The 21665-nt window shown below is 37.9% G+C and overlaps 1 protein-coding gene across 1 annotated transcript in view; it reads right to left on the bottom strand.

Moving 5' to 3' along the window:
* Positions 1 to 21665, bottom strand: part of ATRX (ATRX chromatin remodeler) — a 3779564-nt gene that overhangs the window by 98552 nt on the left and 3659347 nt on the right. Inside the window, exon 34 of the mRNA XM_044057254.1 lies at positions 15344 to 15472. Within this exon, the coding sequence (XP_043913189.1) occupies positions 15344 to 15472 (129 nt within the window). The remainder of the gene's footprint in view (positions 1 to 15343; positions 15473 to 21665) is intronic.

The following is a 21665-nucleotide window of genomic DNA, read 5'->3' on the forward strand; positions in this document are numbered from 1 at the left end:
CGATATTAAACCTTCTCGTGAGAACATATTTCATACCTCTAGCAAACAATTTGAAGTGTTCAGCTTGAACCTGATATTGTGTATAATTATAAATAGGTTCATAGGTAGGTACTAGGCTCTTGGCCCTGGGGCCTATACAAGCCCAGCCAAAAAGGTACCCTGGCTTTTGCCACCCAAGAAAATTATTTTCCTGTGCCACTGTCGAGCAGAGCCACAGAGGTGATCCCCTGTGTGAATTTCTTATTTCCCATCCAATCATCAAGATTTTTTTTGAAGAGTGCTAATGAGGAGCTTTGTTTGATACAGATAGGTAGTTTATTCCAGAGTATGGAAAGTCTCTGGGACAGGAATATATCCCTCTGGCATGCTCTGTTTATTGTGGTGACAAGGTTTAGGTCCCTAGAGCGTGTAGCTCAGAGGGATTGGGATTTCTTTAAGTGCAGCATGTCCAACAGCTCTGGGTTTGACATAGCTTTGTATGTTAGGCAGAGATCACCTCTGAGTAGGCGATATGCGACGGAGTAAAGCTGCAGTTTTATGAGACGGTCTGCGTAGGGCATCTATTTGAGGCCGGTAATCCTCTTTTTGAGGTATTTCTGCGGCCTTTCCAGTTGTTGCAGATGTCTTGTGAGGTACATACCAAAAGGGGCGTTGTACTCTATAATGGGTCTAATGAGTGATGAGCAGAGGGGAACAATGACCTCTTTTTTTCTGGATGAGAAACCTTCTGTGATGAGGTGTGCCATGTAGAAGGATTTCCTGACTACTGCGGTGATGTGATTATCAAAGGAGAGATTACTGTCCACCTGTGTCGCAAGGTCTCTTATCACACTTTCGGTGTTAAGTATACTACCGCCTATGTTGTAGTTCATGGGTACAGAGTTTTTACCAAAGGGGATGACAATGCACTTTTTGGCACTGAGCTCATGGCCATGGCTTTGACACCAGACATCTGTCTCAGTGAGGCCCTTTTGTAGGATGTCCACATCGTTAGGAGTTTCGATTATGGCTCCTAGTTTGCAGTCATCTGCGAACTTCGTTAGCCAAAGACCTTCTGTGTTAGCCTGTACTTCAGAGAAGTAGATACCAAACAGGAGAGGACCCAGGACTGAACCCTGTGGTACTCCACTTGTCACTGGTCTGAAGTCTGATTTGGAGTCTGCTACTTTCACAGTGTGGGTTCTGTCAGTGAGCCAGTTGGCAACCCATCTTGTGATATAGGGATTTATACATAGTTTAGTGCGTTTATCTAGAATTCCAGAGTAGGGGATGGTGTCGAAAGCCTTGGCAAAATCTAGATAGGCTGTGTGAACCACCTTACCCTTGTCTACGGCTTTGGTGACTGCTTCAAAGAAGTCTATCAGGTTTAGGAGACATGATCTGCCTTTTACAAACCCGAACTGGGTGGGATCCAGAGTTTGGAGATAACCACTGTCTTTGTTTATAAGTTCCATGATGATACGTTCCATTGCCTTGCAGACCAGGCTCGTCAGGCTAATGGGGCGGTAGTTCCCACGGTCTGTGGTGGCACCCCCCTTGTGGAGTGGGATAACCGTTGCTGTGCGCCATTCAATGAGCACAAAGCCTGAGGTGAGGCTATGATTGAACATGGTACTTAGGTGGGGTGCCAGTTCGTTCTGTAGTTCGTGTAGAACGCAGCCTGGGATGTTGTCTGGTCCCATGGATCCTGTGTTCTTGGCTTTGGAGAGTGTGGTTTTTACCTGTGCAGCCGAGATTACAGGAACTTTGCATTCTTCCGGTACAGAGATGGGCTCTTTAGGGGGTGAGAGGGGGTTAAAGTTAGCACTGAACCTATCTGCCAGGATGTTGGCAATATCAGTTGCGTCTGTTTATTTAGTACCACTGTGCTGTAACTAAGAGCAGATCTGAGTGTTGCCAGTGAGATTCTTGACATAGCTATAGAATGCTTTGTGGTTGTCTTTAGAATCTCCCATACTATGTATCACTCCCTGTGTCTGGATAATTTCTTGTTTGCTAGGTGAATCTATAATTGTACTGTCAACCTTGTTGTCTACCGGGTGGGATTGTCCCAATCCAGATGTCTCTGTGTCCAAGTTTCTCCCCTGTGGTCCCTGCTCCACTCCTGCTGTGTTCCTAAAAAATTCCTTCCATTACCTTGAGGCTGTTGATACTGCCAGTTACCCCATAGTTCTCTCCCCTCACCTTCTGCCTACTCTGGTAACTGTTAGTTTCGCTATGTTTGTCCTTTTCTTTACCGCATTTGTATGCTGTATCACTCTCATATTGTTTCAAATCTCTCAAAAATTTCTTACATTTTCTATCAAACATTTTTTTACTATTCATTTCAGCATAGTCTAATTGTTTCTTATGCAGTGTCTCCCACTGTGTATAAATTAAATCATTCACAATAGATTTGTTTAACTCTTCCACTTCCTTTAACAACCTACTCAATTTGCTATCATTACATGTTATAATAAATTCCACAAATTCCATTCCAAATTTATCCAACATCTTGTTACATTCTTTAATGTTAAAATCATTCATTTCTATACCCATGGGTTGTTTGAAAAAATGCAAACCCATAGGTATAATGTTACTGTCCAAACATTTTCTTAAATAAAGATTGTCCACTTGTATTGCTTTTATGTTGTTAAGCTTTTTACCAAAACTGAATATAAGTTCCTTCAATGTTCCATGCTTCAAATTATTCTCTTTAGAATTATTACAATTCACAAAATTAACGTTTTGAAAGTCATACTGATTTTTTAAAAACTGTCGCTAAATAAATTTTTTTGGGGAAATTGCGTTTCGGTTTAGCCCCTGACAGCAAATAACTGTCGTCCGAAATGTTGCCAATGGGTAATTCATTCCTCATACCCTGTTCGTCATCGATAACTGCTATATTTTCATAAGAGGCTCCATTGTCATCGGCTTCTGGAACGCCATCACCACGCTGTCCGTTGGGTATACCCCCACTGCTAGTACTTCCTGCATGAGAACGAGGTGAAGTACGTGTAACCGCTAAGCTCTGTAAGAGTGCAGTAGGCGGTGTCATCAAGTCAATTAACCTCTTGATCTCACCTTTCAGTATGGCCAGTTCAGAATGAAGTTTTTGAACTTCATCCCTTCTAATGGGTGAAAACATGGACGGCAATTCATCTATTGAGTCCATGACACGTCTACAAACACCGAATGAGGCAAATCAGTGAACCCCAACAATCACCAAACAAACAAGAAAACATGGTTCACGGATAAAATAAGTGTCACTTCCCAACAGTGGTGAATCAGCCAAATTACTTTATTCAAGGTTGAGTGCTTTCATCTACGGATCGTAGATTTCATCAGAACAAATGCCCGTGTCATACAACTGATTTAAATACTTTCAGTCATCCAATCAAATTCAATACCTCATTAATAAATGAATTAAACCACATTACATAATAAAAACTAGCTTCTAAAATATATTCATATGATGAAGGGGTACACAACAAGTTAGGAGATGTAGAAACCTAGAAGGAATGCAGTGAACAAAAAACTTATAAACGGAGAATCACCACACACTTCGAAGGAATAACCTCAATAAGGTCCAAGACGCTGTTTAATGTCCAAGCACAAATACAAGTTCCAACACTTTTGACACACTGCAAAACACGTTTCGCATTATTACTTCCTCAGAAATGCAAACAAATGCTTGTGATCAACAGCTGTTTATATATACACACCCATTAAATTTAATCATCTAATCAGCTTAATTAACCAATAAACCTGCAGGCTTAGAGGTATACACAAGTAGGTATTAAACTTTTTGTTCCTCATAGGAAACAACAGACTATGAAATGTTTTTGTAGTAATACTATACATACATACAAACATGACTACACATTCAATGACATCAACAATTTAAAAATCAAGAAATAAAAACTCCTTTCAGGATTTCATTAAAACTTGTTAAAAAGCTGAAAACATATATATTGTATACAAAAAATCCATAGAATGTGTACTATAGCACCATCTTGTGGACAAAATAAATAGTTCCAATAGAGATAAAATTGAACTACAAAAGTTTTATCTAATATCATAACTACAGAGGTGTTGTGGTTAAAGTTGTTTAACTAAAACTCATAATTAAATATAATTACCTTAGTAACTTTAATGTAATATATCTATGTTCAATAATGTGACCACAAAACTTAAAGTAATAAGTAGAACATAGAGTAAAGTATGGTGGGTGAATAAACCCACTATAACTTAGCAGATCTCATTTTCAGTACTGGCCCTAAAGAAATCATATCATTAAGTCCCGGTATTCTGTTGGCTTCCAAAGTGAGTTGCCAGTACAATTCCCTATATTCCACTAAGGTCTCCCACATACCACCCCTAGGGTCTGGTGGTACTACTTCTAATACAAAAAATGAAAAACTACTTTGTTTACAATTCAAGCCGTGTTTGTATAGTGCATTTGTCTCCTTCTTGTTTTTAATCTCATATAAATGTTCATAAATTCTTTGTTTTAGTTGTCTTTCACTTTTACCAACATAAAATGATGGACATGCCCTGCATGTAGCTAAATAAACTATACCTTTGGTGCTGCAATTGGCATAAGTGTTTAAAAGTATATTTTTGTCTCTATATTCTAAGAAGAATGTATTGCCAGTTGTGAGGTAGGTGCAATATTTACATCTCCCACATTTATATAAACCGGTCTTTCCTCTAGTAGATTTCAATTGCTGCCCCTTATTGAAACCACTCTCAAGAAAATTTTTGATAGTTTTCCCTTTTCTGTAAGTGTGAACAAGGGGGTCATCAAAGATGTGTTTCAAGTCAGAGAACTTAGAAAACTTGAGCCATTCTCTATTCATTACCCTCCTAACTGTACCCGATTGTCCGTCATAAGTTGTCACAAAACCTGAATTAAAATTTCTAGTATCCTTTTTGTTCCTGGATTCATTGTTAGAATCTGTATTTGTTTTCCCAAGTATAGGTGCAAACCTACCACTTCTTTCATCAGTGACTAACTTAGATGTTGCATCAATCAAGTCAGCTGGATAGCCTCTATTTAAGAAAAACCTTTTCAGTAATGCAACCTCACTAATGTATATTTCGTCATCAGAGGTAATCCTACACACCCTAACAAATTGACCTTTTAATACACTTTTCTTCTGATGTAAAGGGTGAGAACTGGTGAAGTGCAAATAGGAGTTTGAAAAGGTGTCCTTTCTATAAATTTTGGATACAAAATGGCCATTAATTTTCTTTATGTTTACATCCAAATAGAAGAGCTCAGTGTTGTCAAATTTGTTAGTAAAATCCAGGAAACTAGTTGTCTGCTTCAAAAATCCAGTAAATTCTTGAAATTGAATTTCGTTTCCTAACCATAAATCTCCCATACAATGACCATAAACTATTGTATGGGGATTCAATAAGATATCTGGTTTCCCAATAAGCCATTACTATATTGGCAAAGTAGCAGTGTGCACCATGGCAACTCCTTTTCTTGTTTAAAGTATTCTCCTGGAAAAAATAAAGTTATTTTTAACACCAGTTCCATTAATACCAAAATAGTGAAACTCATTGTGAGTTATTTCTTTGTGTTGGTCAACATCTCTTCAAACCACTCCATACCTAACTCGAGAGGTATGCTCGTAAATAAATCAACAACATCCAGCGTGCCAAAAGAAATACTTTCTTTGTATAGTTTTGGTTGTAGTCTTCTAAGGAAATCCCATGAGTCCTGAAAAATATTCACGTTGTTTAATACAAGCCCTTTTGTTTTGGTATCCACAAATTTTGCCAATGGAGCCTTCAGCTGATACAATAACTCTTAAAGGAGGGTCACAGATGTCCTTATGCACTTTGGGGATACCAAATATGGAAGGAACTCTAGGTTTTTCCACATGTAGAAACTTATAAGTTTTGATATCTATAAGACCTTCTAGTAATAGATCATTCAACGTTGTCTGGATGTTCCTGTAAGATATGTTGATTTCATTTTTAGAAATCCTAGAATATTTCTTGGTATCATTGAGTATTTCCATCATTTTTCCTATATAATTTGTTCCATCAGGACAGCATTGTCAGGCTTCATGACCCTTAGATTTACATTGTTGCTTAAATCTTTGAGAATTTGATTCTGCTGCTTAGTCAAATTTGGTTGTACAAAATCTTGTTTTAACTCAGTCCTTAATTCTTTCTCCACAATTAACTCAAAGTTTCTCAACTGGGGTGCAAGTACTAGGCCTAACTAATTTGTCCTGTTGGTAGCTATTTGTTTTAAGGATAATGTCTAAATTTAAATCTACTAATAACCTGAACAGATTCTTCCTTAAATTAGGAATGAAACCAAAACCCTTTGAAAAAAGTTCAAACAAATCTTTATCTATACTAGTGTCTGAATAGTTGAAAATATTGAAGTCATTGTAAGTCCATTTATTTCCCTCCTGAATGATGCAATCAGCTAATTCCATCTCGTTTTGTTCCTTTCCATGTATCCCCACCCTGCTCGTTGGTAGTTTTTTTGGTTGTATGTAACTGGTCTCATTTCCATGATCCTCTCTGATCTTCTTAGAGGGGGGAATTCAGCATCAGCTGTTTCATGTTCATTGTAGAACACCTCATCACACTGAACTACCTCGTTAGGTTCTTCCACCCATTGCTGCCTTCGTGTATTAGTCCAACTTTTGGGCTTAGGGTAATGTGTCTTACTTTTGTATTCCCTGGTGTCTCTATCAATCTTTCCTAACTTTCTGTTGTGTACCTCTATACATTTAGTTTCAATGTTCTTCAAAAGGTCCTGATACTTATTTTTGTTCTCATCAACCTTAAACAATAGGTCACTGGTAATAGCTTTGTTAATACATTCTATTTTGTCAAACAATTTACTCATCTCCCCTTCATTGTTCTTAATAATGGCTGTCATAATATTGAATCCACATTGGTCAAAAGCCTTGTGCAAATCATGATAAAATTCAGTCCCCTCAACAACATTGTTGGGGTACTTACACACTCTTAAGCCCTTAGGCACAATATTTAAATCCAAACAATGTTTCAAGTATGCATTATCAATGTCCAACATCTTGTATTTGTGAAGATAATAGTCCAAGTCTCCACACATACTATTGTAATTACTGTGTACAGCTGGGATACAAAATTTCTTAGAAAAGGCAAATTTAGTTTTAAGAATATCAGACAACTGTCTGCCAGTACCTGTTGAAGCAGTTCCTACTGCGACTCCTGCATCAGGAGAATTGCGTTTGTTAGTAACCCTTTGTTCCTTTGGTATGTTGTTGTCTGTTCCGTTCAAAAGCGTAATATGTGGAAAGTCATCTAAACTATTCAAAGAAGTATTGTTGTCCAACAAAACATTCCCGTCGTTTTCGTCCGTACTATCCGCCCTAGTATCTCGTATCTGGTTACCTTTTGCAGCTTCCTGGTTGTTAGACCCAGGACGTGAAGAGAGAAGCGAAATCATTGATTGGCTCACTGGCGTGAGTAAGCCAATAAGCTGAGTAAGTTGTCCTATGAGCTTACGGAGCTCACCCATCTCAGTACTCTTTTGCGTCGAACCCGAGGCCATATCCAACGAAGTAAACCAAACAAAACCAAGAAACTAAGGGCTTAAGAGTGTGTAAGTACCCCAACAATGTTGTTGAGGGGACTGAATTTTATCATGATTTGCACAAGGCTTTTGACCAATGTGGATTCAATATTATGACAGCCATTATTAAGAACAATGAAGGGGAGATGAGCAAATTGTTTGACAAAATAGAATGTATTAACAAAGCTATTACCAGTGACCTATTGTTTAAGGTTGATGAGAACAAAAATAAGTATCAGGACCTTTTGAAGAACATTGAAACTAAATGTATAGAGGTACACAACAGAAAGTTAGGAAAGATTGATAGAGACACCAGGGAATATAAAAGTAAGACACATTACCCTAAGCCCAAAAGTTGGACTAATACACGAAGGCAGCAATGGGTGAAGAACCTAATGAGGTAGTTCAGTGTGATGAGGTGTTCTACAATGAACATGAAACAGCTGATGCTGAATTCCCCCCTCTAAGAAGATCAGAGAGGATCATGGAAATGAGACCAGTTACATACAACCAAAAAAACTACCAACGAGCAGGGTGGGGATACATGGAAAGGAACAAAACGAGATGGAATTAGCTGATTGCATCATTCAGGAGGGAAATAAATGGACTTACAATGACTTCAATATTTTCAACTATTCAGACACTAGTATAGATAAAGATTTGTTTGAACTTTTTTCAAAGGGTTTTGGTTTCATTCCTAATTTAAGGAAGAATTTGTTCAGGCTATTAGTAGATTTAAAAATGTTTCTGAGAAAGAAAAATTTAGACATTATCCTTGAAGGAAAAACAAATAGCTACCAACAGGACAAATTAGTTAGGCCTAGTACTTTTAATCCACCTTTGCACCCCCAGTTGAGAAACTTTGAGTTAATTGTGGAGAAAGAATTAAGGACTGAGTTAAAACAAGATTTTGTACAACCAAATTTGACTAAGCAGCAGAATCAAATTCTCAAAGATTTAAGCAACAATGTAAATCTAAGGGTCATGAAGCCTGACAAGGGTGGGGGTGCTGTCCTGATGGAACAAATTATATACGAAGGAAAAATGATGGAAATACTCAATGATACCAAGAAATATTCTAGGATTTCTAAAAATGAAATCAACATATCTTACAGGAACATCCAGACAACTTTGAATGATCTATTACTAGAAGGTCTTATAGATATCAAAACTTATAAGTTTCTACATGTGGAAAAACCTAGAGTTCCTTCCATATTTGGTATCCCCAAAGTGCATAAGGACCTCTGTGACCCTCCTTTAAGAGTTATTGTATCAGCTGAAGGCTCCGTTACAGCACCATTGGCAAAATTTGTGGATACCAAAACAAAAGGGCTTGTATTAAACAACGTGAATATTTTTCAGGACTCATGGGATTTCCTTAGAAGACTACAACCAAAACTATACAAAGAAAGTATTTCTTTTGGCACGCTGGATGTTGTTGATTTATTTACGAGCATACCTCACGAGTTAGGTATGGAGTGGTTTGAAGAGATGTTGACCGAACACAAAGAAATAACTCACAATGAGTTTCGAACTATTTTGGTATTAATGGAACTGGTGTTAAAAAATAACTTTATTTTTTTCCAGGGAGAATACTTTAAACAAGAAAAGGGAGTTGCCATGGGTGCACACTGTGCCCCTACTTTTGCCAATATAGTAATGGCTTATTGGGAAACCAGATATCTTATTGAATCCCCATACAATAGTCTATGGTCATTGTATGGGAGATTCTTGGACGACCTTTGCTTTTTATGGTTAGGAAACGAATTTCAATTTCAAGAATTTACTGGATTTTTGAAGCAGACAACTAGTTTCCTGGATTTTACTAACATATTTGACAACACTGAGCTCTTCTATTTGGATGTAAACATAAAGAAAATTAATGGCCATTTTGTATCCAACATTTATAGAAAGGACACCTTTTCAAACTCCTATTTGCACTTCACCAGTTCTCACCCTTTACATCAGAAGAAAAGTGTATTAAAAGGTCAATTTGTTAGGGTGTGTAGGATGACCTCTGATGACGAAATATACATTAGTGAGGTTGCATTACTGAAAAGGTTTTTCTTAAATAGAGGCTATCCAGCTGACTTGATTGATGCAACATCTAAGTTAGTCACTGATGAAAGAAGTGGTAGGTTTGCACCTATACTTGGGAAAACAAATACAGATTCTAACAATGAATCCAGGAACAAAAAGGATACTAGAAATTTTAATTCAGGTTTTGTGACAACTTATGACGGACAATCGGGTACAGTTAGGAGGGTAATGAATAGAGAATGGCTCAAGTTTTCTAAGTTCTCTGACTTGAAACACACCTTTGATGACCCCCTTGTTCACACTTACAGAAAAGGGAAAACTATCAAAAATTTTCTTGAGAGTGGTTTCAATAAGGGGCAGCAATTGAAATCTACTAGAGGAAAGACCGGTTTATATAAATGTGGGAGATGTAAATATTGCACCTACCTCACAACTGGCAATACATTCTTTTTAGAATCTAGAGACAAAAATATTCTTTTAAACACTTATGTCAATTGCAGCACCAAAGGTATAGTTTATTTAGCTACATGCAGGGCATGTCCATCATTTTATGTTGGTAAAAGTGAAAGACAACTAAAACAAAGAATTTACGAACATCTATATGAGATTAAAAACAAGAAGGAGACAAATGCACTATACAAACACGGCTTGAATTGTAAACAAAGTAGTTTTTCATTTTTTGTATTAGAAGTAGTACCACCAGACCCTAGGGGTGGTATGTGGGAGACCTTAGTGGAATATAGGGAATTGTACTGGCAACTCACTTTGGAAGCCAATAGAACACCGGGACTTAATGATATGATTTCTTTAGGGCCAGTACTGAAAATGAGATCTGCCAAGTTATAGTGGGTTTATTCACCCACCACACTATACTCTATTTTCTACTTATTACTTTAAGTTTTGGGGTCACATCATTGAATATAGATATATTACACTAAAGTTACTAAGGTAACTACATTTAATTATGAGTTTCAGTTAAACAACTCTAACCACAATACCTCTGTAGTTCATGATACTAGACAAACTTTTGTTAGTTCAATTTTATCCCTATTGGAACTATTTATTTTGTCCACGAGATGGTGCTATAGTACACATTCTATGGATTTTTTGTATACAATATATTTGTTCTCAGCTTTTTAACAAGTTTTAATGAAATCCTGAAAGGAGTTTTTATTTCTTGATTTTTAAATTGTTGATGTCAACTGAATGTGTAGTCATGTTTGTATGTATGTATAGTATTACTACAAAAACATTTCATAGTCTGTTGTTTCCTATGAGGAACAAAAAGTTTAATACCTACTTGTGTATACCTCTAAGCCTGCAGGTTTATTGGTTAATTAAGCTGATTAGATGATTAAATTTAATGGGTGTGTATATATAAACAGCTGTTGATCACAAGCATGTGTTTGCATTTCTGAGGAAACATCTTAAAACGTGTTTTTGCAGTGTGTCAGCGTTAAAGTGTTGGAACTTGTATTTGTGCTTGGACATTAAACAGCGTCTTGGACCTTATTGAGGTTATTCCTTCGAAGTGTGTGGTGATTCTCCGTTTATAAGTTAGGAGATGTACCTTGTTTTGTATACAAGACAGGAGCCAACTTAAAAAGAATGATAGAATCAAGGACAACATATAGAGGTAACAAATCTAAGGACATGACGGAAGGTACTTGTAGATGTGGACATTGTAATCAATGTTACACTATTATGGAGGAAAAAACTATCACATTGGGAAATTCCAATAAAACTAGAATAAGATTCAAGAAGGGGAATTGTCAAACCCAGCATGTTAAATATTTATGGAAATGTACCAAGTGTCTATGTGGGAAAAACTGGCAGAAGGCTTAGGAACCGAATATATGACCATTTATACTGTATAAAAAAGAAGGATACGAACAATGCCTTATATAGGCGTTTGGAATCTAGTAATAGTTGTGACTCCTTCAGGTTTGCCATTCTAGATTCAGTTTTGACCAGCTTAAGAGGGGGAAACATTAAGGCTAAACTGGGGGAGAAAGAAGTTAGGTGGCAAATTTTATTAAATGCAGCCAACCCCCCAGAATTAAACAAATGTATCCCCACTAAACCTTTATTACAAGTATAACTACCTAATAGAATTTTCATATCGATGTATATAGTTTTCTTACTATGGGTTAGGAATGTTTACAGAACACATTATCTATTCATTTATATGTTATATATTATGTATATTTTAATAGAATTAATATTTTAATAGAATCAATTTTTAATACATATATTCACTTATGATACTCTTCCACTAGAAATTTGTAGCACTGACATCTTTAGCCATATAAATATTACATAAAATAGCGTAGTAGCATTACATGTATTATGTATTCTTTTTAGCAACAGATATTTGTTTAGCTATATTTATGAAGTTAGTATTTAGTGTAATTTATGAGTCGGATATATTTTAGAAGCTAGTGTTTATTATGTAATAATGTGGTTTAATTCATTTATTAATGCGGTATTGAATTTGATTGGATGACTGAAAGTATTTAAATCAGTTGTATGACACGGGCATTTGTTCTGATGAAATCTATGATCCGTAGATGAAAGCACTCGACCTTGAATAAAGTAATTTGGCTGATTCACCACTGTTGGGACGTAACACTTATTTTATCCGTGAACCATTTTTTCTTGTTTGTTTGGTGATTGTTGGGGTTCACTGATTTGCCTCATTTGGTGAACCGTAGAAAGTTGATAGAATAACAGGTTTTGCATTAGCATGAATTTTCTGAAGGGTATATGAAGTCTGAAACTCCAATGTCTGTCATTACTTTCTAACTTTAGTCTTTAATGATTTCTCTTATGTCACTTAACATTAAGGCCCTATTTTGGTATGTTTCAGAAGCAGAAGAAAAAAACACAGTACTTCCTCACCAAGAAAATCTCAGGTGTGAGCTCACTATGCTACACAGAATGTCTAAAAGTTCTGTCACTCTACTCTATCTCCTACAGACTTCTACATGACAACAACTGCTTGGCTTTCAAGACTGCAAACAACCATTTCAATTTGACTTTTACATGTTCTTAAAGCAGGTAGCATTACCAATACCCCCTCCTAATGATGTAAATCGCTCCAGTAATATTAACAAAACCTGTCAGGACAGAGACCTTCTCTCAAAGGATCCCTTTCCAATGGAAAAAGCTGTCAACACATTTTAAATACAGCCTGGAAGAGTGGATTAGTATCCATTACTTCACCCCAGTCTAACTCAAACCTTTATGAATAGAGGAAGCAAGCAGTAGAGCTTGAAGTGGCTAGGCGGTTAATGACCTGCATGACGGAAAGCACAGTATAAACATATGAAACTATGAATCTAATTCCTGGAAAGGGCCCACTGGGACAGACACACATCCTGTTTTCATGATTACGTAGAAACTGTCTAAGCATGTATGTAGCCCCAGCTGACCTTTGCATCTAGCATACTTCAAGCTCTTTGCTGTTATATCACTATGGTCAGTACGTACCCTGGAGCAAAGCTGATCAGTTGATGATTGGAATATTATTACAGACAACTGGGCCCATACCTCTGTCATACATCTCAGCTTATTTACACTCACTAAGTATCAGTAAAAACTAGGAGCGTATTTGTGTCTAACAAGCGCACAAACATTTGTTTTACTACCTTTATTTAAGAAGTTTATCTTGTTAAAAGTATTTGATAACTGGTGCAATTGTGCACTACGATCACAGTAAGCTTGAATTTCACTAAAGCACCAAACCGGTTCATTTCTGTTGTATTTACCCTTGACTTGTAAGTTATACCATAAATCTTTACTGCCCCCGATTTTTGCCAGAACATAATCCATTGCCTCAGGAAGTTTGCTGTAGCAGCAAAATGGTGCAGATGCGATCATTAAGCAGTGCTAATATTCTTCAGAAAATGCATGCAGACCATTGAATTACAGCACATTTTCTATGCCAATAAATAAAATGTGTCCAGACCTTCCTGACATTTGCCCCTCATTATTAAACTCTTTGCCCTTTGTCGCAAACATAAGTACAGACAGATACAGTACACACTTACCTCAAAAAAATGAGTGATTGAGTATGAGTTTGACTGAGACTGCCCGTTTCTGACCAGAAGGCTTTTTTTTTTAAGTAGCTGGCTGCTAGTTAAGGACTCACTCAGGATGGAATCCAGACATCTTTCCTCCCCGTAGCAAGCGAGCACCCAAAGAAAGTCAGAGATGAGATAGATAATCCAAATGAAAAAATTAGCAAAGGCAGCACTGGCACCCGCGTACCGTACGGTAACTGCAAGTAAGCAAAAGTACCTGTCCTGAGCTGCCTGCTAATACTGATTGTTTCTTACTCTCTTTTTTAGAAAGAGAGCGAGAACTAATCAGTAGTCATCCTGCCATTCACAGCACGTAAATGACTGCAGACGTGGCAGTCCGCCCCCCTTCCATTTTACTGTGCGGTTCCCACACAGACTTTTGGGCATCACACACTGATGCAGAACTCTCCATAGTCCGGACTGCCTTTACAGCAGTCAGACAGTCCAAGCTTACAGAAAAAAAAAAAACCCCGGAACTCAACGAGCACGCGCAGTTCGAGTTTCGGGACTTTACGAGTCAGTCAGACTTGTTTTTATAGCAAGTCAGACAGTTTTTTTAATTTAAAAAAATACTTTATTGTGCAAGTTGTGTTTTTTTCTTTTTCTTCATACAGCTGCGGGGGGGGGGGGGTTGTAAAAAGTGTAGGACAATGAAGTGTTTTACGGCTTTGAAAGCAGCAAAATGCTCAAGTGCTGTCACATGTATAAAAGCCAAGAGGCTAAGTGGACCTCTGAGTAACTAACAGTATTAAAAACAGTTAGACACTTCTAACTGCCTTTGCCATGTGTCACTGCAAACTGTGTTTCAGAGTTCATAAAGTTGTTACTATTCCATGGTGCTCTTCCATGCTGGATGCTGTGCAGTGCAAGATTAGAGGGCAACAGCCCTGAAAGGTACATAATGTTTTGCTCTTGTAATGTAAAAGACATGCTAACAAGGCTGTCACTTTCCCAAATTTCAGATCATAATGATTTTTCTGTCACTAAATCTGACCTGAGAATGCCACTTTTCGGTGTTATCACTGCTGCTGTGATTCAGGCTCCAATTACAGTTCTGAGATCTGCATAGCTATTTTATTACATTTGTTTGAATTCTGATTAGAAATTGAAACCAACAAAATAGACAAGACCCTTTATTTCTAGACACACCTTAAGATGAAAAGAAAGAGCAGCAATGTTACTCAACCTGCAGTTAATTAAAAAAGTGAAAATTACCTAAACTTATAAACTCTGCAACATAGCTGCAACTGTGTCACAGGAATGAAGATATCTAGAAATGTTTTTACTGTTTATCAGATATACAATATCAATGTTAACTTTAAGAATACTGTAATAAAACAAGTCTGGATAAACATGCACGTCAATTTCATTACAAATAATAAAAACACAAATGGCATTATTGAAGTTTAGTACAAAAAATAAAGTGAAAAGTTAAAAGTACTAAGCTGATCAATGAAGGAACTATACTGCTGGAGCAGAAACGAGAGACCACTGTTGTATAATGTGCAGCTATCTACCTATGGCTATATATGAACAGATAACTTCCAGTGCCTAGATTCTCAAACGGTGTCAAGTAGAAGAGTGATGTTTATTAAAAAAAAAAAAATTATGGAAGATAAACTTCAAATAAATGTAAACTTACCATCTGCTGCTTTGTCAAGACATCACTGTATATTGCTTCTCTGCGCTTGAGTTCAAGTTCTTGACTTGCCAGCCTGCTTAAAGCCAAAGCCTGTACTTGGGCCTCATTGAGGTTTGGCGTTTCATTCCGCTAAAATAAGGAGGGGGAGAATAAACCATGGATCAGTAAATATGTCACATTAAGAAGACCTGCGAATAAAAAATGAAATTCCTTGCTGAAACAAAAACAGATAATTCAGCATATGAATATCATCTCAGAAACTACATTCAGAAGACACATGGATTACTTCTCAAAGTTATCTTTCTTTAGGGATAATCAAAGATGATTAATAATACCATAAAGACAGATGTTCAGAAGTCACTGAAACAAAGGTTAGGAATATACCACAATGCTACAACCATGTTGTTTTGTTTTCATCCAGTTAAACATTTGGAATATCGGATCTCATTACATCTGACCTCGGCACTTTTCAGAAGCTTGGATCCAGGGCTTTGACTCCTTCCCTTACCCATAAATCCCCAAGTTCCCTAGAATACTTCAGATCGAGTCTGCCTGCTTAGTCATAAGGGAGTACCCCATAAATTCTATATGGGTCAATTCTACATAGTGGGAAATGATGATAAAAATATGCACAACAGCAAGTAATAGGCTCTCCAGAAACAAGGCCCACGGTCAGGTCCAACTGTTCAATAGGAGTCCATTTTAGCTGGGGAACAGCGGGAGGGACCTTGAAATGGATGAAAACAGGACAAACATGGATCTAGAATTATGGTAATTTCAAAACTTTCATAATCAATACTGTATTTTCATCTGATTCAACCTTAGGGACATTCTCTAGATACCGAAACATCTGGGTGGAAACAAGAAAGAATATTCCTTAGGATAGCGGAGTCAAATGATATACGAGATGTGGACTGTATGTCCAACTTAAGTGACACAAAGTTGTGGACAGTAGATCAAGTAGCTGCTGCACAAATATCATCAATAGGAAAGGCAGTGGAAGTAGCTACCTCCCTGGTCCAGTGAACCTTTGGTTTAACATGTAGCTTCCGTCCTAGTTTTTCATATACAAACATTATGCAGTGGGAAAGCCACCTGGACAATTACTTTAGATACCTCCTGACCAAATTTAGTTTTAGTAAGAGCAATGAAAAGCTGATATGACTTCCTTATATCCTTTGCCTGTGTAAATAACACCTCCAGCAAGTGTAGAATATACTCTCCCTTGTTAGAAAATTTCAGGAAAACACTGATAGACTGATCCTCTGATTAAGGTTTTCTTCACAGGACTCCTTTTGGAGAAAGTGGAGATTTGCTGTTAAAGATGCTCTGTCCTGATGAAAAACAGTTATGGGGGCTTGCATAATAAGGTCTCCAAATCCGAGATTCTCCTTACAGAGGTGATAGCCACCAAAAAGACAGTTTTTAAGGACAGATATTTTAAATCTGCTGTACAGGCAAGCTTGAAAAGAGCTTTTGTTAAAGTCTGAAGCATGTTGGTAATATCCCAAGAGGAAATGGTTCTCTGATTGTCAGTCTTAAGAAGCTTCCTTTTAGGAAAGCTTTTGAAATCATTACAAAAGCAACAGAAGTTTGGTCTTGTCCTATGTGAAAATCAAAAATGGCTGCTAATTTAACCTTGATGGCTGAGAAGCTGGATCCTTTGTGAAAAAGCTCTGCTAAGTGGTCCAAAATGGATGGGTTTGGGAATGAAAAAGGGGTCTAACCCTTTGGAAGAAGCCCACATGGTAAACATTTTCCATTTCCTCAGACAAACTTTTTTGGTAACTGTTTCTTTGTGAAGAAGATAAAATGTGAATTACTGGAGCAGAAAGCCTGGAAATTCTGGCCACCATTAAAATAAGAGGAATCATATGGTTATTTCAGGGATTTTAGTCTCCAGTGAAGCCGACTAGATGGGTGATGGAAAAAATCTGTGCAAGGATCCAACACCCAAGGTGGATGTACTAGACGAGGCCAAAGAAAGAGGACGCTAACTTGCCAGGGCCAAAAAAGGGCAATGAGATTAACTATGGCATTGTATCTTCTGAAGGAAAGACAAAGAAGACTCAAGGGCCAACTATGGACTACAGCAAAAGTCACAGTGAGGCATATGTCCATTTCCAAATCTTTCCAAAGCCTTAGAGTCTTTGTTAAAGGGATGGATAGATGTGCTCTCTTTGGAGAGTTCCTTTCTTGTGGCTGTCATAACCACCACAGCATCTACCGACTGATCCTTGCTCCAGTGTGTTCTAGTTCTGGGGCCACTAATAGTTTGCCTGGCTTTTGTGTCACTAGCTCCACCACATCAAGCTTCTTCCATGCCTGTTGAGAAACTAGGTATATGAACACAACGGTGAGCAGCATCACCCAGGAGGTAGATGAGCCAGCCTGAACACCTTGAGGAACAGTGACTTGTCAGGAGGGGGAGCTTCTAAGGACTAACTCCCTCGTTGTTTCATTAACTCTAGAATGTCACCAAAGGTGACACTGTCTAGAGGATACTGTGGGAACCTTCTCCTTCATAAAAGTCTATGTCTTCAGTGACGGACTCTGGTGATGAATTTTAATTACCTCCTCTCACAAGTCCGTTTACTCAGCACGTCCACCATGCGGGCTTCCAGGCAAAGGCTCAGAGGTGGACTGAGAACTCACATGGCACGAATCCCCAAGGCTGCAGGAGGCTGACTGTCCCTGTCAACCAGTATGAGGAGAATCGGACACCAGATTGACAAGAGTTTGGGACTGAGCAAAGCATGACAGAGACCTCTTCTCAATTTGGAGTAAACTCTCGCAAACTCCTTGAAAGCCAAAAAACACTATCAGGGCATTAGAAATAAGCCTTGGATCAACAAGAAGAACTGTAGGGACATCCTCAGCCACAACAACTGCACTGAGTTGTCAAGCACTGAGACACAGAGGAGAAGGGATGGATCCGAAAACTTGAGTCAATCTTGACTTTTGAGCCTTGGCTCTGAGGCTTTGGCTTCAGGACAACTCCTGATCTGACTGTGCCAAGAGTTGAGAGAGTCAAGAAAAATATGGAAGTTGAAAAGGCTGTAAACTTTGACAATCATGTAGGTGCTCTAGAGGGAAGGCTTGGATATGTGAGCTTCTGATCAGAAGATCAGACTGGAATGGGAGAAAGCAGTAGAGGGGTAGTTGGGGATATACCTGAGCTCCTAAATGGGTCAGCATTAAAGTGACTCCCTATATGAATCAGGATCTGCAGGAACCACCACATCATCTTGTTGACATCTGATTCAGAAAAGATCCTCGATGAATGAAAGGACCAAAGAGACAACGCTGCCGAAAGTGGTAGGGATGAACACCTCTCCTGCTGGAAATGAGAATCAAGCTTGGGACTCACTGGCGCAGGTGAAAAGTGAGGAGGGAAAGGGGAATCCAAAAAGGTTCCAGATCTGAACATTTAGGTCTCTTTCCTGCTAAACGGATAAAGTACACATACTAAACCTAGAGTATTTGATAATAGTTTTCACTCTTACTCACAAACACCGGCTAATCTACAATGTATGTACTGTACCTGTGTACTATGTATGTATTCTACCTATGTTCCAAATTTCAGCTGTACACCACAAACCTATTAATTACCTTTATTTTTAAATTAAGATTTTCTTGTTTATTCTCTCCACTGCAACTGTTGATGTGCTGCATACCATTATAAAAACATGTCAGTTATTTGTGTGTACACTGATCATGTCTAAATATTTAAATGTATCTGTAATTTTTCTATGTGGAGCTTTTCTGCCCAGGCCTCTGCTGAAAAAGAGTCTTTTCGGCTCAGACACCCCCGGTTAACAAACGTAAAATAAATAATAAATAAATAAATAAACCAAGGGATTCTGTAAGAACCAGCAATTACTTTCTTGGTTTTTCAACTTTGTTCTATGAATCCTTGTTTTTTTTTTTTTTTCTCTAGATCTCACTCCTTATCTTTCTCCTCCTGAGGCATGCGTGGTTTCTCTGCCGGAGAAAAGATGTGTGGTGCAGCAGGAGCTGAACTCATCTGGGTGGGAAGAAGGCGGCCATTCAAAACACGTTTGGTCCTTGAAGAGCCCTGGGACAAAAAGAGGAAAATGCCTTGCATTTTGAATCCTAATGGGCATCCATGGGACATAACACACACATGGAAAGAGGGTCATGCAGCGGAATTTTTGTGGCTGCCGGCCAAACACTTCTTGAACTGAGTGGCCTTGTTTGGCATGCTGGTAGAAAAACTGCAACATTGCTAACAGCTCTCACAGTTTAGAAAAACATATAAAGCAGCAATATATAGAGGTATTAGTAGCACTACTCCTAAATCTAAACTAGTAAAGCTATACAAAAGTGATAAGAAAGGAAGTAACATCCTAAGCTTAAAACTTTATAAACTATTTTTTTTGGGGGGGGGGGGGGGATAAAGGTGGAAAAAAGTATAAAGAAGGGCTTGGTAGCAAAAACTAACAATATTATCCCAAGAAACACAACCACTTATCTTTAAATTTCAGAGCAACTGAGAACCATGACTTTTTTTAATTTCTCCAAATCTTTTTGGTTTCTAATATCATGACGGGAATGGACCCCATTCCTAAGTCAAAGTACAACTAAAGTTCATGAAATTAGTATTGTTTCAATCTTTGATGTCAGCCAGGAGTGCACTTTGCAGCACCTGCAATGTGCCCAGTAATGACTCCTGCAATTTGTACCGAGTTACATGTAGTGGTAACGTATCTAAATACGATTGTAGATTCTTTTTTATAAGACCCATTGCTCCTACTACTATTGAGACTGTCTGGTATCTTTCTTTCACATTGCTCTAGTTTCTGCCTACAAATCCTGATATTTTATGACTTTGTCTTTGCACGCACGACACTGTAGTCACTGGCTGTGGCGATTTCAATGATCAATACTACTTTTGTCTTCTTTTCATGGACCACTATATTCGTTTTTCTAGCATCTATCTTTTGAACTGTTGGTTATGGATGATCCCATGTAATGTAAACTTCATCATTTTCTGTGATGCGTTGTAGCTCATGTTTCCAGTGTTTTTCAGCCACTTCAGTACCATAATTTTTGCACAATCCCCAGTGCAACAATCTTGCCACATTTTTATGCCTTTCAGTATATAGTCCTTATGTCATTAGTATGTCACAACCAGCAACGAGGTGTGCAACCGTTTCCAATTCAATTTTACAAAACCTAAATTTGTCTGTTTCTTCCACATGTTCAATGGACTTTGTAAACCAATGTGTACACGCAGTCCACTATCTTGGGCCGCCAATATTACCCTTTCATCTCTTGATTTGAACTCGCCTCTCCTTAATTCCCACATTAGTTCCTGATCAACGTGAGGTTCTTCCAGAAGTTTTCTATACTTGCCACTATATTTATGTATTTTCCACATTTCTTGCCTTCTTATCTGGTCCTTCACCTTACATTCTTTCTTTTGTTTTTTGGCACATTCAGTTGCTGCCTGATTTTTATCTGCTTCTGGTTTGACTTCCATTCCTGCTTGGCGCCGCTATGCTTCTGCTAGATTAATCAGAGAAGTCATCTTAGGTTTAGTCTCCTCATGTTTCAAAACTTTCACTATGTTTGGGTCTTGTGAGGTTAGCAGATGTGTTGAATCCCACTATTGCAGATCTATACATGTACTCAGTTTCAAGAAGGCCCATCCCTCCTTCGGAACGGGGAATATATAATCTTGGTATGCACTAATTTTTATAAATTATCCTCCTTGTTTTCCTATCTAATCTCTCCAACATGTTTTGGGGCCATTCAGTCACTCCAAAACTGTAAGTTAGGACAGGAAGAGTAAATTGGTTTACAGCTTGGATTTTGTTCCTAGATGTCAATGCTGTTTTCAGAATTAATTTATGTCTTCTAAAGTATTCCTAAGTTTTATTCGCATTTGTTCATGTTTTATTGTTGATCTTTCGTCAATTCCAAAATATTTATACACTCCCTCTTGCTCATGTTCTTTTATATCACATTCTTGTCCCAGGCTGTTTTCTTGGTGCTGCAGTCTTCCTGCTTTAAAGGTTGCTTTTGCACATTTATTAAGACCAAATGATTCTTATATAATCCGAAAAAGTTTTGACCACTTGCAGTTGTGCTTTCAGTTCCTCATCTGATGACCAATACAGTTTTAAATCATCAGCAAAAAGAAGATGAGAAGTTTTTACACTTTGTTTTCTAGGAGCCAAAATGTAGACATAACCTAATCTATTAAGTAGACAGCTTAATGGGTTATGGGCAAGACAAAAGAGCTGTGATGACAAGAGTCTCACCCTGGAATATCCCCCTTTGAATTTTTATCCCT

Source organism: Protopterus annectens, chromosome 15.part0 (genome assembly GCF_019279795.1).
Source record: "Protopterus annectens isolate FY-2018-M chromosome 15.part0, PAN1.0, whole genome shotgun sequence".
Taxonomy (NCBI): domain Eukaryota; kingdom Metazoa; phylum Chordata; order Ceratodontiformes; family Protopteridae; genus Protopterus; species Protopterus annectens.